Source organism: Gekko japonicus, unplaced genomic scaffold (assembly GCF_001447785.1).
Source record: "Gekko japonicus isolate JY-2015 unplaced genomic scaffold, Gekko_japonicus_V1.1 scaffold1687, whole genome shotgun sequence".
Taxonomy (NCBI): Eukaryota; Metazoa; Chordata; class Lepidosauria; order Squamata; family Gekkonidae; genus Gekko; species Gekko japonicus.
In genome coordinates this window covers 295,686-311,595 of record NW_015170936.1, presented here as the reverse complement: position 1 = coordinate 311,595, position 15,910 = coordinate 295,686, and the positions used below count along the sequence as shown (strand labels likewise).

At 47.8% G+C, this 15,910-nt stretch overlaps 2 protein-coding genes across 2 annotated transcripts in view; both read right to left on the bottom strand.

Moving 5' to 3' along the window:
* MTMR2 (myotubularin related protein 2) overlaps positions 1-886 on the bottom strand; it is a 74,282-nt gene extending 73,396 nt beyond the window's left edge. Inside the window, exon 1 of the mRNA XM_015418852.1 lies at positions 682-886. Within this exon, the coding sequence (XP_015274338.1) occupies positions 682-776 (95 nt within the window). The 5' untranslated portion in view covers positions 777-886. The remainder of the gene's footprint in view (positions 1-681) is intronic.
* Positions 887-11,260: 10,374 nt separating this feature from the next.
* The window catches only part of MAML2 (mastermind like transcriptional coactivator 2), a 255,072-nt gene continuing 250,422 nt past the window's right edge, over positions 11,261-15,910 (bottom strand). The window contains exon 5 of the mRNA XM_015418850.1: positions 11,261-12,261. Coding sequence (XP_015274336.1) covers positions 11,294-12,261 — 968 coding nt within the window. The 3' untranslated portion in view covers positions 11,261-11,293. The remainder of the gene's footprint in view (positions 12,262-15,910) is intronic.

The following is a 15,910-nucleotide window of genomic DNA, read 5'->3' as shown; positions in this document are numbered from 1 at the left end:
GGTGGGGCTGAGAGAGCTCTGAGAGAAACTGCTCTTTTTCAAGAACAGCTCTTATCAGAACTATGGCTTGCCCAAGGTCATCCAGCAGGTGCAAGTGGAGGAGTGGGGAATCAAACCCGGTTCTCCCAGATTAGAGTCTGCACACTTAACCACTACACCAAACTGACCACAAACAAAAACCTCCTGAGTCTTTAAGGGGCCACTACACCCGTTTTATTTCTCCCTGCAGAAAAGGGCGAGGCCTCTGGAATCACAAACACGGGTACTGTGGCTCCCCTCTAGAGTTGCCAACCTCCAGGTGGGGCCTGGAGTTCCCCTGGAATCACAACTGACCTCCAGACTACAGAGGTCAGTTCCGGGGGAGGGGGGCGGAAGGCAGCCTTGGAGGGTGGACTCTAGGGCATTATACCTGCTGCGGCCCCTCCCCAAGCTCCACCCCACAAATCTCCAGGAACTTCCCAACCCAGAGCTGGCAACCCTACGTCCCCCCACCCCGAACACACACACCCTTGCATCCCAGGGAGCTTCAGCATCTTTGGTCCACCTGAGAGGCGCTCAGCCAGGGAGGGATGCGGGCTCTCCAGAAATGCCTCCCCCCCCCACCCACCCCGGCTTTGCGAGCATCCCTCCGAGGGGGCCACGCCGGGCAGGGTCCCGCCCGACCGCAGAAGGCGCGCTTACCTGGAGAGGGAGTCCATGCTGGGCTGGCGGGAGGCGGCGGCGGCGGCAGCCTGCTTGGGGCCGCCGAGGCTCTCGCAGCTGGAGCTCTTCTCCATGCCCAGCGCCCGCCCGGAGCCCTCCAGCCGAGAGAGAGCGGAGCCCCCACGGGCGACGGCGGGGAGGGGGGTCAGGGGAGAGCGAAGCCGAGAGTGGGACAGGAAGCTGCCATGTTAGCCCAGAGTGCAGTGCGCAAAGGGAGGGAGGCCGAGGCGGCGGCGGCGGCGGCTGATGCTCCTGCCTCCTTCCACTCCCTTCTGCTGCTGTCGCTGCATCCCTTCCTCCCGCTTGGAGGAGAAGCAGAGAAGAGCCCCGGGAGGAAAGAAGGGAATTGGGGGCTGCCTGTCTCCCACCCACCCCCACTGTCCCACCTATCCGTGCACCTTTAACAGCTGCAAATTATAATTAATGCGTTTATAGTAATAATTTACTGCTTCTCTGTTAGGTCCACAACACAGTGTGCAAGGTTTGGAGTTTTGCAGAACTCTTTGTCATGGCCACCACACCTGGGGTAGCCATGTTGGTCTGAAGCAGCAGAACAAAGTGAGTCCAGTGGCATCTTTAAGACCAACAAAGTTTAATTCTGGGTCTAAGCCTTGGTGTGCGTGGACACTTCTTCAGACTCCTGAGGGTAGAGAAAAGAGGGGCATAAAAACAACTAACAACTATGCTGGGTTCAATGTGTGTTTTTTAAAAATCTTTATTTATCATTTCAATGATTATCAATTTTAAATGAATATTTGAAGAGCTCAAATTGGCTTTGAGATTGTATTATAGTTTTTCTGGTGGTGTTTTTTAGGTGATGTTGCTAAGGCTATGAGCTAGTGCAATAAAGTTTATGATGATGATGCTGGTTTCTGTTTCAATGATTATCAATTTTAAATGAATATTTGAAGAGCTCAAATTGGCTTTGAGATTGTATTGTAGTTTTTCTGGTGGTGTTTTTTTAGGTGATGTTTGCTAAGGCTATGAGCTAGTGCGATAAAGTTTATGATGATGATGATGGTTTCTTTGATTGAGTCAATCCATCACGTGTTGGTTCTTCCTCTTTTCCTGCTGCCTTCAACTTTTCCTTGCATTATTGTCTTTTCCAGTGACTTTTGACTTCTCATAATGGGACCAAAGTACAATAATCATTCTCAATATGTTTTCAAAGGCTTTCACGGCCGAAGTTCATTAGTTGTAGATTTTTGGGGCTGTATGGCCATGGTCTTGGCATTGTAGGACCTGACATTTTGCCAGCAGCTGTGACTGGCATCCTTGGAGGTATAACACAGAATGATGGAGTACTCTCTGTGTCAAGGTGAGAAGGAAAATGGTAGGCAGGCAATTTATATCTACTCAGGAAGGTGGGGTAGGGCTGAGTCATTATTTTATAGGAGTTTCCCAGGCTGTGACGTGCTAATGGAGGAACTTTCCTGAGGAGGTTCTTTTGCATATGGATTGGCCTGAGAAGAGTGTCAGACTACTATTTAGGAAACCCGGGTTTGAATCCCCACTCATGCACTGGAAACTCACTGGGTGACCTTGGGCCAGTCACACACTCTCACCTTAGCCTACATCACAGGGTTGATTCTGAGGATAAAATGGAGGAGAGAAAATTATGTAAGCCACTTTGGGTCCCCATTGTGGAGAAAAGCAGGGTATAAATGAATTAAATAAATAATTTTGATATTCAAGCTACCTTGACATCCAAGATAGAAGACAGGCATTATATAAATATAATAAGTACAGTTTATAAAAGGCTAGAGCCAGGGAAAAATCTTGGGGGGGGGGGAAGAGCTGGACAAGGAAAATGGCTGCCTCTGGAGGCCCCAGCTGCCTCTAGTTTTGTGAGGCAGAGACGTTCCTTTTCTCTAAAGAAGTTTTCATCATTTAAAGGGAAATGGCAGTGTACCCATTAGCGGCTCCTAGGAACCAGGCAAGGTTTCAGTTGAGGTAGGGCTAAGCCTGGTTCCTATTAAAGATCTTCAACAGCCATTTTCAAAACAAAATAAAACCAGATCTGCTGGGTGACCCAAAATGGAAGGGGAGGAATAAAAGTAAACTCATCTTCACACGGATTGTTCTTGCAAAATGTGTCCTTCCCCCAAAGTGTATTTAGTAATAATTCTGTGCCCTCAAGTTGCAACCGACTCAAGGCAGTCCCAGGAACATGGGCTTTGGCAAGACAGGAACAGAGGCGGTTTGCCGTTGCCTTCCCCTGCATAGCAACCCAGTCTCCCTTGCTGGTCCCCCATCCAAGTACTGACTGTGGCCAATCCTGCTTAGCTTCCAAGCTCTGGTGAAATCATCAGGCTATGCTGGTGTAGGAGGCTGCTACATATATATATTTACAATAGGGTTGTCAGGTCCCCCCTGGCCACCAGCAGGGGATAAGTGGGGTAGGGTTGCCAGATCCAGGTTGAGAAACTCCTAGAGATTTGGGGATGGATTCTGGGGAGGTCAGGGACCCCAGTGACATAAAGTTCACCCTCTAAAGCAGCCATTTTCTCCAGGGGAACTGATCTCTGTAGTCTGGAGATGAGTAGTAATTCCAGGGGATCCCCAGGTCTCACCTGGAGGCTTGCATCCCTAATTGACAAGCTAAATAAAAGCTTTGGGAATGGATTACAGGTTGAACGCTGCATGGAAAACATAAGGTGTTTCTAGCCAATCTCACTCTGCGTTCCTGAAACTGAATTTCTTTTTCTTCTGCCTGACAAAGCATTCTGTGTCATCTGAAGCATTCCAGCAGCAGCAAAGAACTCCCTTTTTATCACAGGTACAAGTAGCCCCTCTTGTGCATATTGATTGATAGGAAAATGATTCTTTGTGAGTGAGGTAACGGAGGGAAGGGCGACTGCCTTATGCTTCCTGGAGTGAATCTTCCCTGTCAGCATAACAGGAAAAAGGGAGGAGCGTTTTGGAACTGACAGGGCCATAGATACTGACTGCAAAGAGGCACGGTGGGCAGTGGGGGTGAGAGACCCATCATTTGAACACTTCAGTTCTGGGGCGTCTGCAGGAAAGGAAGGGGGAAGTGGAAGGAAGTGGGAAACAGAGACCGCATTGTTAACGAGGATGCAGGCACCGAAGGGAAGGTCAGTAGGCCGCGACCATCTCTCCTTACGAAGTCTTCTGGTGGAAACAAGTGGAAGGAAGTAGGAGGAGAAAAGGAAATAGGACCTGGTTTATTGTTATTGACATGATTTCATGGGACTCCAGGTTTGTCTCTGTCAAACATATTCCAGTTATTTACACCATGCCCTTTCCCACAGATCAGAGGTGGTTTATGTTTTTGTTAGGGGATCCTGGCTGGCTTTAAAAAAAATAAAATTGTTCAGGTGGGGTCTGAAGCATCAGAACAAACTTTGAGTCCGGTGGCACCTCTAAGACAAACAAAGTTTTATTCACGGTATAAGCTTTCGTGTGCATACATCTGAAGAAGAGTGAGTGCGCACAACCGCTTGTGTCTTGAATAAAACTTTCGATGGTCTTAAAGGTGCCACCGGACTTGAATTTCTTTCTTTTAAAATTCAGTTTTCCATTTCTCTTGGCAACTGCTGGAACTGCTTGCCCCATTGAACCCAGTAGGACTTACTTCCAAGTAAAAAAAAAAAAGTGCAGGATTGGGTTGTTCTGGGGCTCTCAGTCCTGGGGTATGTTGCAGTGTTTGGCATGCTGATGTCCCACCCAGCACTAAAACCACACTTGAGCTTCCAATTTTTATTTATCTTCGCTTTTAAAAATTTGTATCCCACTTTTCTCCTTCTTGGGGACACAAAGAGTCTCATGGCATCATTTCCCCTTCCTCCACTTTACCTCAGAACAACAACCTTGTGAGTTAGGTTAGGAGGAAGAGAAGAAATTGTGAGCAAAAATTCTACTTTGTGAGCTACTGGCATTAAAGTTCTGAGCGAGCGATATGGCTCCTGCATAAATTCTTCCTGAGCTAAGGCAAAAAATGTGTGAGCTGGTGGCTAAAAAACTGTGAGCTAGCTCACAGTAACTCACCTTAGAGGGAACACTGCCTGTGAGGTAGATGGGGCTGAGAGAGCTCTGAGAGAACTGCTCTTGAGAGAACAGCTTTGAGAGAATGGTGACTGACCCAAGGTCACCCAGCTTGCTGCATATGGAGGAGTGGGGAATCAAACCTGATTCTCCCAGATTAGAGTCAGCGCTCTGAGAGCATCAGAGATTGTGATGTATCTGAGGTCACCCAGCAAGCTTCCATGGTGGACCAGGAGATTCAAAACCGGTTGTCCACGTGCTAATCTGCCACTCTAACCACTATGGGGTGCTATCTCTCCTCTGTTTATGTAAGCATGCATGTGAATTGGGGGCGTGGAACCTTTTCTGTGTGGCTTGAGAATCAGACAGATGTGATTGGTGTCAGAGCATGTACTTCCTCTTCTGACCTCTAGAGGGCAGGATTATTGATGTGTCGTGATGGAATTGGGAGTCAGACCTACGGCGCTTAAAATGATTAATGCCAAAGCAGTAGATTAATTAGGTTAATTCCCACTGTATGTTGGGCTGGAGCCAGTTTAAAACCTCCACAAATAGAAACATGGCTATACCTAATAGTAAAAATGGCCGGCCTCTGTGTGGGTAATGAAAGACAAACAATGGGGGGTCTCCCACAGATGTGGGGAGCAGCCCTCAGGGGACTCCCCAGATGTGCAGAGAAAACACTGAGATGCTGAAGACTGATGATGATTCGTAAGAGAGTCCAAAGTGGTTTGGAAGAGGCACTGCAACCTGAATGGCTGGGAGGGCATTTCCCATCTGACTTCTTGTTCACATTGTTTTTTTTTTTAAACTTTCCCGAAAGACCAAGACTAGCATGTGGCACAAAAATGTCCAGCCTTGGCTTTTCCTTCTGAATTTTTAAAATATGTGCTATACAGTTAATTTCCTGGCCTCAATGGTAGGGCTGCTCAGGGGGGAATCTTTAGAGTGTTGTGCCAAAGTGATGATGTCACTTCCAGGTTTGTGCAGGAAGTGACATCACAACATCATGCCAGTTCGAATGTCCTTGCCCTCTAAAGCTCCCTCCGGGTGCCAGCACTGGGCTAAGCCTACTCAGAGGCTACATTCAAATGTCCAATTCTCTCCCGTGCAAATCTCAAGTGGCACTGTCCACTGACAGATGCATCATGGGAGATTGCTGAGCACGAATTCCACCTCACTCACCTTGCTAAACGCATGCCAATTATCGTGATGGAAACAGGACTAAGTGGCTACATCTATATCTAACTGCAGATGGAGGCTGACTTAAACTGAGTTGGGAGGAGAAGATGAATTGAGTGTACTCCAAAGAGCATCTGATAAGAGACAGTGCAGCTTAAAAGCAGGGCTTCCCTTGCAACTTTTCACTTTCATGGCAGTAGCAGTGCATCGGGTAAAGGCCAGCTCCTATTCCAGGAAGTTTATTTTGGCTCTCCTCCTCCCTCCTGTCCCGCAGAGCCTGCACAGCAGCTATTAAAGACACTTTAGGAAATCACTTACACCTCCTCCAGAGCCATTAACACTTCAAGCAGTTCTTCTCCTCTGAGACCTTAAGGTTGAAGACAGATGATGGTTTTTAACACAGTCAAAAGTGGCTTGAGAAAAAACCTCCCACAGTGCTGTTCAAGATACATACATACCTCTCTTTTGCCCTGCTGTTGGCCCTGGACAAACAAGGTTTTGCAGGTCTTTCGGTCAACACAAAAACCTGCAGCACCCATTTATGCCAGATGTGAGTGGAATGAGTGTATGTATCATAGAAACCTCAAACTGGAAGGCATCTCAAGGGTCATCTTGGCCAACCCCCTGCACAATGCAGGAAATTCACTGCTACCTGCTCTATGCCTAGAGGAAGGCAAAAAATCTCCAGGATCCCTGGGCCAATCTGGCCTGAAATAAAACATTTAAGAAAGGGCCACAAGACCCAAACAGTGGCTCATCCTTTCCTGCCCACCTTTTCACCATCTGCTTAAATTTATAGGTGACTACATCATGGCTGACCGCTTCCAATACTCTGAATAGTCAAGTCTCCAGAAAAAGAGCCGTTGAAGAAGAGATTGGATTTATACCCTGCCCTTCACTACCCGAAGGAGTCTCAGAGCAGCTTACAATCTCCTTTCCCTTCCCCTCCCCGCATCAGACACCCTGTGAGCAATGTTCCCTCTAAGCTGTGGAGACTTGTGAGCAAAAATGCTACTTTGTGAGCTCCTGGCATTCAAGTTGTGAGCAAGCGATTTGGTTACTGAGTAAATTAGTTTGCTCTGGAGCCTTCCTTCCTGAGCAAAGACAAAAATCTGTGAGCTGGAGGCTAAAAAACTGTGAGCTAGCTCACACGAACTCACCTTAGCGGGAACACTGCCTGTGAGGTAGGTGGGGCTGAGAAGCCAAGAGATCTCACAGCAATAAAAAACAACTGTGACAAGACCTGTGAATAATTAAGACACTGAAGATGACAACTGTCTAAATAGATATCTCTCTATATTATATATTTTGGGGTGGCCACATTCCATGCTTGCCCTCAGCCACTGGCCCGTCAGCCACCACTCTAGAGTACTCATGTGCCATTGGCCAGGTGCTGGGTCTGCCCTCTTCCCCGCCCACTCCTCCTTCAGCCACTCTGCCCTGACAGAATTCCTGGCAAATGGCTTTCTGTCTTGATGAAGACACTTCTCCTGCTTGCCTCCTGTGTGGGAGTAACTTTTCCCTCAGTGGCTGTTGGTAGGTGTAACGAAATGGCAGTTACCTGTGTTTGTAAGATGGCTGCTGTCTGTGATCGTCTGTTTAAAATGTTCCGCCATAAGGTTTAATTGAGCTGTAGTTCCAGAGAGGGGCTTGTAGGGACACTGGGTTGAATGGGGCTTCCTCATCTGCTGGACTACAGTTCCCAGCTGCCCCAAGGCAGAAAAGGGCGAGAAAACAGGGACTGTCTCAGTCTTTGTCCTACAGGAGGTTAGGAAAGACTCCTGCTGCCTGTGCTGACCAGACTGTCCAGGCCACAAACCAGAGACGTGGGGGAACCCTGGGAGGCAGCAGAAATTCAGCCATTCCACAGTCGGCTGGACTGGGGAATGAATGGAAGTTTCCCTGCTCTCTTGGGCCAGGGAGAGAGATGCTAGAGCAGACAGCCAGAGGCTGGTGCGTAGGGCAAGAGGATGGTGTTTAACCCCTATTGATTTATGCCCTGTTGGTTCATAGTGTGTGCTTACTCCTACAGCTGTGTCTTATTCATTTAATGGGTGTATGCGCTCCATAACTGTGTAAATAGTTAAATAAATTATTTTATTTGGGCTAATAATCTGTGTTGTGCTCTGACCATGTAGTCTCCCCCACTCTGCACAATAACAGGGAGGGGGTAGCCCAAGGACAGACCCTTGGGTTGCCAACTTTCCAGGGATCCCCCAAAGATTGGGGATACCATCTCCAAATAGGGAGATTCACCCATAGGGGTCTCAGTGTCCCTCTAAAAAGGCAGTGATAATTCAGTGAATGGCAGCAGCAAACTTGAGTGAGATACGCCCATGGGACAAGGGTGGGAGGCGAACAGCTGAGTTGTAAACTGGAGCCCGTTTCACCACACTGGGCAACCAAGCTTGGTTTAAACAAAGGAAAGAAACCCTTTGCAGGCCTTTGGGAGGAACTCATTGGGGCCTTGAATTTATGAGAATGCCAGTCAGTTTCACAAAAACCCTTCACTTGCCTAGCCCTAAAGTAATTTGTAGAAGCAGCGTTTATGATTTCAATAGAAAGCTCAAAGCTCAGATCTTCAGTTTTTATTTGAGTCTGTTCTGCCTCCCTGTAAAGCAAAACTTAAAGTCTCAGGATGAAAATAAAACCATCATATTATACAAACAAAATTGCATATTAAGATACAAAAGGTAAGCATTTTTTTTCCTTTGTGGTACAAAATACAAAGTTTGGACAGTACATTTTTATTTCACATGTGTATAAATATAACCCAAAGAATATGATCTCAGGATTTCTACCAAAATATTACATTTTTGTTTGTTTGTACAAAAGTTTACAAAAGACAAACCTTTTCTATTATATTTACAACCCAATACTGAGAAGAGCTCCTGACTCAATAATGCAAAATATAAGGGGGAGTGCATTTTACTGTAATGACCCAACAATGATAGATATTCACGCGTTGCAGTTTTGCATTTAAAAACAAAACAAAACAAAACAAAAACCACCTTTTCCATATTTTGGTCCATGCAACCCACTGGTAATTTTCTTTGCACAACCTGCTTCAAAATGAATAGCAGATAGGGAAGTCCAAACGCTGGTCCATTTGAGCAGCACATGCACAGGAGTTGCCAGAATTGCACCCAAGCAGTTTTTTTAGCAGGATTTTATCCCTTTTAGAGAAAGGACTTTGCTTTGCTTAAAAAAAATACCTCGTGTCTACATAATATAGGGATCTGCAAACTGTGCAAATTGTGTTGGGCAACACTAGGGCTCCATCAAAGGGTGGCATGAAAAACTAAGCTGCCCTGTTGCCTGCATCGGCTACTTCACATCTCTCAGAACAAGAAGTCCCTGTGTAGCATGGTCCCCCCTCGCCCTTCCCGATAGACGGGCAGTTAGAGCAGGAGTCCCTAACCTTTCTGAGCCCAGGGGCACCTTTGGAATTCTGATGCAGGGCGCAGGGCCGGCTCTTCCACTAGGCCAACTAGGGCGAAGGCTTAGGGCGCAGATCTCCAAGGGGCACAGCGAGGCCCCTGCCGCCACCGCCCGCCCACCCCCAGCATGGCTTTCTGGGCACCCACTCCACAGCGTGCCTCTTCCCGCCGGCTTGCTTTGCCTCACGCCCCTGAGGCGACATCGACAACGACCGAAAGCACAAGACCTTCCCTGAGCCTTGACTGACTGGGACAAGGGTGAAGGTAGGAGAAAACACATGGAGGAGAGTTCCTTCTGTGGCTACTAAGCCATACAGTGCAATCCTCAGCAGAGAGTCTCAAGTGGGTAGCCATGTTGGTCTGTGGTAGAACAGCTACATTCGAGCCCATTAGCACTTTAAGAGGCCAACAAGGTCCCCAGGGTATAAGCTTATACCCCAAAATACTTACTGGCTTCTAAGATGGCTACTGGACTTGAATATCTAGCTATCCCAAGCAGAGTTACTACAGTCTAAGCTTACTGAAATCAATGAGCTCAGACTGGAGTCTGAACCCTACTTAGGATCAATGTTCCCTCTAAGCCTGAATTCTACTTTGTGATCTATCGGCATTAAAGTTGTGAGTGAGCGATTCGGCTACTGCATAAATTAGTTTGCTCTGGAGCCATCCTTCCTGACCTAAGACAAAAATGTGTGAGCTGGAGGTTAAAAAATTGTGAGCTAGCACGCACTAACTCAGCTTAGAGGGAACACTGCTTAGGATTGCACTGGTAGTGACCTAAATGGACTTCCACATAACAGAGGCTGATAACCTTGGGGCGGCAGTGCTAAGAGACAACACAATGAGAGAGCCTCAGCCTCTATGTCCTGTTTTCTGGCCCTCCAGGATAAGCGGTTGGTCACTGTGGGAAACAGGATGCTGGCCTTGACAGATCTCTGGTCTAATCCTGCAGGGCTCTTCTTGTATTCTCACAATGTTGATAAGGGCCCTAGGGTTAGGATGGGAAGGAAGGCCATGGATAGGATGGGATGTTTTGAAGATGGGCGACCTACTGAGGTAATCAGGAGCAGGAGACTGATTTTTTTAATATATTAACTCAAGATCCTGGGAAGAAAGCCTCTGGTCCCTCATGAATTTGGTCTAGCTCCTCTAAGGGAAACGGCTAGTGAGAGATTCGGGGGCTTTTTCGCATCCTCGTTTTCCTGGCTTGTAAATTCCTGTTCCTTCAGGGGGTGGGGCGGGGGGTGGTTCTGTCCCACACATGTTTTTCTCCCTCTAGTGGTCGATTCAATATTACATTGGTTTATGTCCAGCACATCTCCCTGCAGATTTAAACTGCAGGTTTTTTGCTGGACATAAACCGGTGTAATACCAAATCGGCCACTAGAGGGAGCAAAAATACATGCAGGAGGACAGAAAACTCCCTACCCCGAAGAAACAGGAACTTACAAGAGAGGAAAATGAGGATGTGGGAAAGACCTGGGGCAGGCAAAAACGTCACTTCATGAAGGGCACGGTGAAGACGTGTTGGATTCTCCAATACCTGCTGACTGTTCCTAAGAAGTGTGAAATTCTTAGGCTGTATGTGGTTCAGGTTGCCTTTTTCACTCTTCAATATTTTCATTTGCAATAATAATAATAATAACAACAAAATAACATAATAATAATACAGAGCTACATCTATTAGTAGAATAGAAGGTATATTTCTGCACTCCTGAATTTTTGCTCCACTTTATAGATGCATGTAAGAGCCTACACGTTTCGGATTCAGAAAGCAGGTTACGTGCTTAGTTCTCTTGTATTTGGTTCTTCACTGTAAACCACACACTCCCAAGGAGCCCCCCTCAACCATTTGGAGAGTCCATTTTTTTTAATGCTTCTCTACAAAATCAGTGAAACTTAAGACGTTTGAATCTCTAGGGGGGGAAATATAGGAGTTTATCATTGTCCACTCCTCTGGCTCACGAATGACCGCCTAAGATTTCATCCAAGTTGATGTCTTTCATCCAGTCGTCATTTCCTGGCTCTGTTTTCAACAAGGAATCAATGAAGTCTGAGTCACTGTTGAGCGCCGGCCCAATGTTGTCACCTTGCTGGTTGAGAAAGTCAAATGCCAGATCGTTTGCAGGGTCGCTTCCTTGGAAAGCTCTGGCTGTGGTTTGGTTGGTACTAGTCGGGAAATGGTTAGACAGCAAAGGGTTTGGGGGTGTCACGCTTGCCCTGGGCGGATTTAAGTGCGGCATGGCCTGCGCCCGTACCTGGGTAGATCTTGTGCTCAGGGCTTTCTGAGACCCCACCATCTGCCCATTTAAACTATGGTTCACTGGTGTTCTCATCTGGACGGCACCTAAGGGGTTAGGAGGCACTGCGGCACGCTGCGGAAACTGCTGGTGGGTGACGGCACGCTGGAGCGGCTGGTTTGGATAGGGGCTACCTGTGGGGAAAGGGGATCCCACTCCCTTCTGCGTGTCCTGCGGCTTCCCCCCTGTTTCTTGAGAGACCCAGTTCTGAACGGCAGAACTAGTGGTGACCATCACGTTCAAAGGTCTTTGCCCAGAGGTCCCTGGGTTAAATCCGAGTTTCCCTTGCTGGGAACTAATTCCAGAGCCACTCTCAAATGCCGACAGGTTATTTCCTTGCCCTGGCAGTGCTTGCCGAGTCGCCGCAGAACTGTTTGGACCGGGAATTATTTGGTTTGGGTTCCTGTGCTGTGGGACCTGGCTCACTCCGGACGTTGTCACGGTGTACACGCTCGGTTGACTGCAAGGAATGTTCCCGTAGCAGCCCATGTGGCGAGCGGCCGGATGAGAAGGGATCCTGGCTCCGTGAGCGGCGACTAGAAGAGTAGAAGCCTGCTGCGAGATGCTGGGCGTTGAAACGGGGCTGGAAAAGCACATGCTGGCGCTGATGCTCATGGCAGGCGATCCACCTAAAATATGAGAGGGACACGGAAAAACTTCAGTTCTAGATTGCAAACCGGGGGTGGGGGGGTTTGTGGACCCTTGGGCCTCCTCCCATCACAGGCCCTTCATAGTGCCTGCCCCATCATGGCTCCCTTCCTACTGACAATAATGGCTCAGGTGTACGGACCATAGCTTCAACCCCTATGGAGTTCCTTCATCCAGGAAACGAGAGATTACCCCAAAGGCAGCATGGCAGAGGACTCTGGGGCAGTCTTCCACTTCCTGTCAGGTGACTGTCCCAGGGGCAGCAGAGGACAGCTTTCCTGTGGAGGCACAAAAGGGGTGCTGCCCCCAGATGCCCCTCCCCATTGGGAGGAGCCACAGAACCTTCCGGTTCTTAACCTTTCGGAATTCCTTCACTGGGACGAGACAGCCTCCCAGACAGATGGGCCACGTGTCAGTCTGTTTCAACAAAAGAGCTCAGAGAGTGTTGTGGTGCCTTAAGAACTAAGAAAGGGAGGAACATTTTTGACTCTCGTACAGATGGTGACACCCGACTCTCTTCGGGGAATGGCATGAGTTGTGTAAAAGGGCACAGTGGTGAGACGCTGGTTTTCTCTCTTGATCAAAAGACAAAGTCCCTTTTCTCCCCCTTATGAATCTGTAGCTATTTTTAGCCTTTTCCTTTCATTTTTGTTGCCTCTCTAATTTATACCAGATGGGGAGAAACTGCATTCCAATTAACGTCGGGCAGACAACATAACCGGAGCTTAGATACCAAAGGAGCTAGTGGTACGAGGGAGAATGTGTTGATTTCTGATTCATGCCCAGAACTGGCATTCAACACAAAAGGGTGGGACATAGGCGTCCCTTGGGGCCTCTTAGGAGTTGGCCAATCCTGGGCTGTTTGAGCAATGTTTCCTAAGAACAGAGAAAGAAAATATTATGTTGGGATTGAAAATCTCCATAGATTATTTTGGAGATATTCTGTGACCCGGTAACCGACATACAGCTCTGCCTTATACTCTGACTCCCTACCTCTGTGCAAAACCGTAAAAACATAAGAAGAACCCTGCTAGATCAAACCAGAGATCCATCTAGTACAGCCTCCCAAGAGCCAGTTTGGTGTAGTGGTTAAGTGTGCAGACTCTAATCTGGGAAAACCCCTCCACTTGCAGCTGCTGGATGACCTTGGGCAAGCCATAGTTCTGACAAGAGCTGTCCTTGAAAGGGCAGTTCTGGAAAGAGCTCTCTCAGCCCCACCTACATCACAGGGTGTCTGTTCTGGGGATGGGAGGGGAAGGGAAGGAGATCGTAAGCCACTCTGAGACTCTGAGTGAAGGGCAGGGTATAAATCCAATCTCTTCTTCTTCTAACCAGGAGATCTCAGCCCCACTCCCTGACTGCTCAAGAAGGGGCTTCAACCTGAAGTTGCCTTCTGCCTGGGGAGAATGTGCCTGCCCCAGGGCTGGGCTTTCCTATCTGCTCAGTCCTGCCCTTTAGCTGCTTATTGTTAAAAGGTCTTGAAACCTGGTACGTACGTAGGTTAAGGTTGTAACTCACTTATGGTGACCCCAGCAAGGGACTTTCAAGGCAAGTGAGAAGCAGATGTGGTTTGCAATTGCCTTCCTCTGCAGAATCTTCCTTGGCGGTCTGCAGGCCCGTAGCTATGGTGGGGCTTTTGGGGGGCTCTGCCCCCTTTCTTAAAGGCACAGCCCCAGAAGAGTTTCACCTGTAAATGCTTTTTTCAATCATTTAAAAACATTTTTAAAGGTATGCACTCCTTTAAGCAGAGTGGGGTGCTGTGGTTGACTAATTCCCGCACTGAGCAAGGGGGTTGGGAGTAGGTGACCTCTAGGGTCCCTTCTAACTCTGTGTCAAGAAACTGGTCTCCTTTAAGAGAGTTGTTCTGCCTAAGTGTTAGCTTTCTGGACTATAGAAGCCATCGCCCCCACCTGCTGGCTGGTTATCAGAATTGTTGCTTAGGCTGGCAGAAGTGATTAACTTGCAGCAGCTGAGAACTGTCATCGAAAGTGGTTGACACAGCTTGCAATTTAGAGATCTGTCCTGGTAACAGCTTCCTATTGGCTAAATGGCTTTTCTTTCTGCACTGAACACTTCAGCCCCACCAGGAAAAAGATTTCCTCCACAAGCCACAAAATCCTGGCTACGGGCCTGGTGGTCTCCCACCCAAGTACCGACCTAAGAATTGACGAGATCAGACAATACTGTGCCATTTTTCCTCCTGAAACCTGGTACTGTTTGGTTAATTTCTGGTTGTTTGAATTTGGTTGTTTATTAGGATACTTTATGTCTGTTAGCTACCTTAGGTGTTCTTTTTGAGCACAAAGGTGGGATATAAACAAATCCTATCAAATCAAAGCCAACAAGCAGGGCACAGAGGTCAAGGCCTTCCCCTCGTGCTGCCTCCTAGCAATGGGCTTCAGAAGGCTGCTGCCTCTGGCTCTGGAGGTTCCCTTCAGACACCGTGGCTCGTTGCCACTGATGGACCTCTCCGCTATGAATCTGTCCAACCCCCTTTAAAAGAGAATTCCACAATTTAATTCATTTTTATGAACACCTGGAGACCTATTGGCCATAGCAGGTGGCTGGGAGCAGCTGCAAGAAACTGAACTGTCTCTTTCCGTCTTAAGAGACAGAAGTGTCGTGGTCTATTATGGCACAAGGAAGTCTCTGTGGCACAGCCCTCTAGGATCGCAGTTAGAGGTACTTTCTAGTACTGAAAACTGAGACCCTATAACTGTAGATCCTGAGACCCTATACCTTTGCACCCCCTATACTGCACAGGATCAAGTTAATTCATGCCACGGTGTTCCCCGTTACTATGTATGGGTGTGAAAGTTGGACAATGAAGAAAGCTGATAGGAAGGAAGTTGACTAATTTGAAATGTGGTGTTGGGGGAGAATTTGATAGAAAAAAGACAAATCCGTGGGTTCTAGATCAAATCAAGCCTGGACTCTCCGTACAAGCAAAAATGACTAAACTGAGGGTATTGTACTTTGGGTTATGTTATGAGAAGACAAGAGTCACTGGAAAAGGCAAGTCATGCTAGGGGAAGTTGAAGGCAGCAGGAGAAGAGGAAGCCTCAGCATGAGATAGATTGACTCAATCGAGGAAGCCACAACCCTCAGTTTGCAAGACCGGAGCAAGGAGATAGATCAAGATGGGCAGCCACGTTAGTCTGTCTGTAGCAGTAGAAAAGAACAAGAGTCCAGTAGCACCTTAAAGACTCACAAGATTTGTGGCAGGGCATGAAGAAGTGAGCAGTGACTCACCAAAGCTTATACTCTGCCACAAATTTTGTAGCTGCGGTGGCTCAAGTGGTTAAGACGCTGAACTGCAGGCTGTGGAAGGTCAGTAGTTCAGCAGTTCAAGACCCGAGTGTGCCGCATGACGGAGTGAGCTCCCGTCTCTAGTTCCAGCTCCTGCCAACCTAGCAGTTCGAAAGCAAGAAATTGCAAGTAGATAAATAGGGACCACTTCTACGCTGAACTGCAGGCTGTGGAAGGTCAGTAGTTCAGCAGTTCAAGACCCGAGTGTGCCGCATGACGGAGTGAGCTCCCGTCTCTAGTTCCAGCTCCTGCCAACCTAGCAGTTCGAAAGCAAGAAATTGCAAGTAGATAAATAGGTACCACTTCGGTGGGAAGGTAACA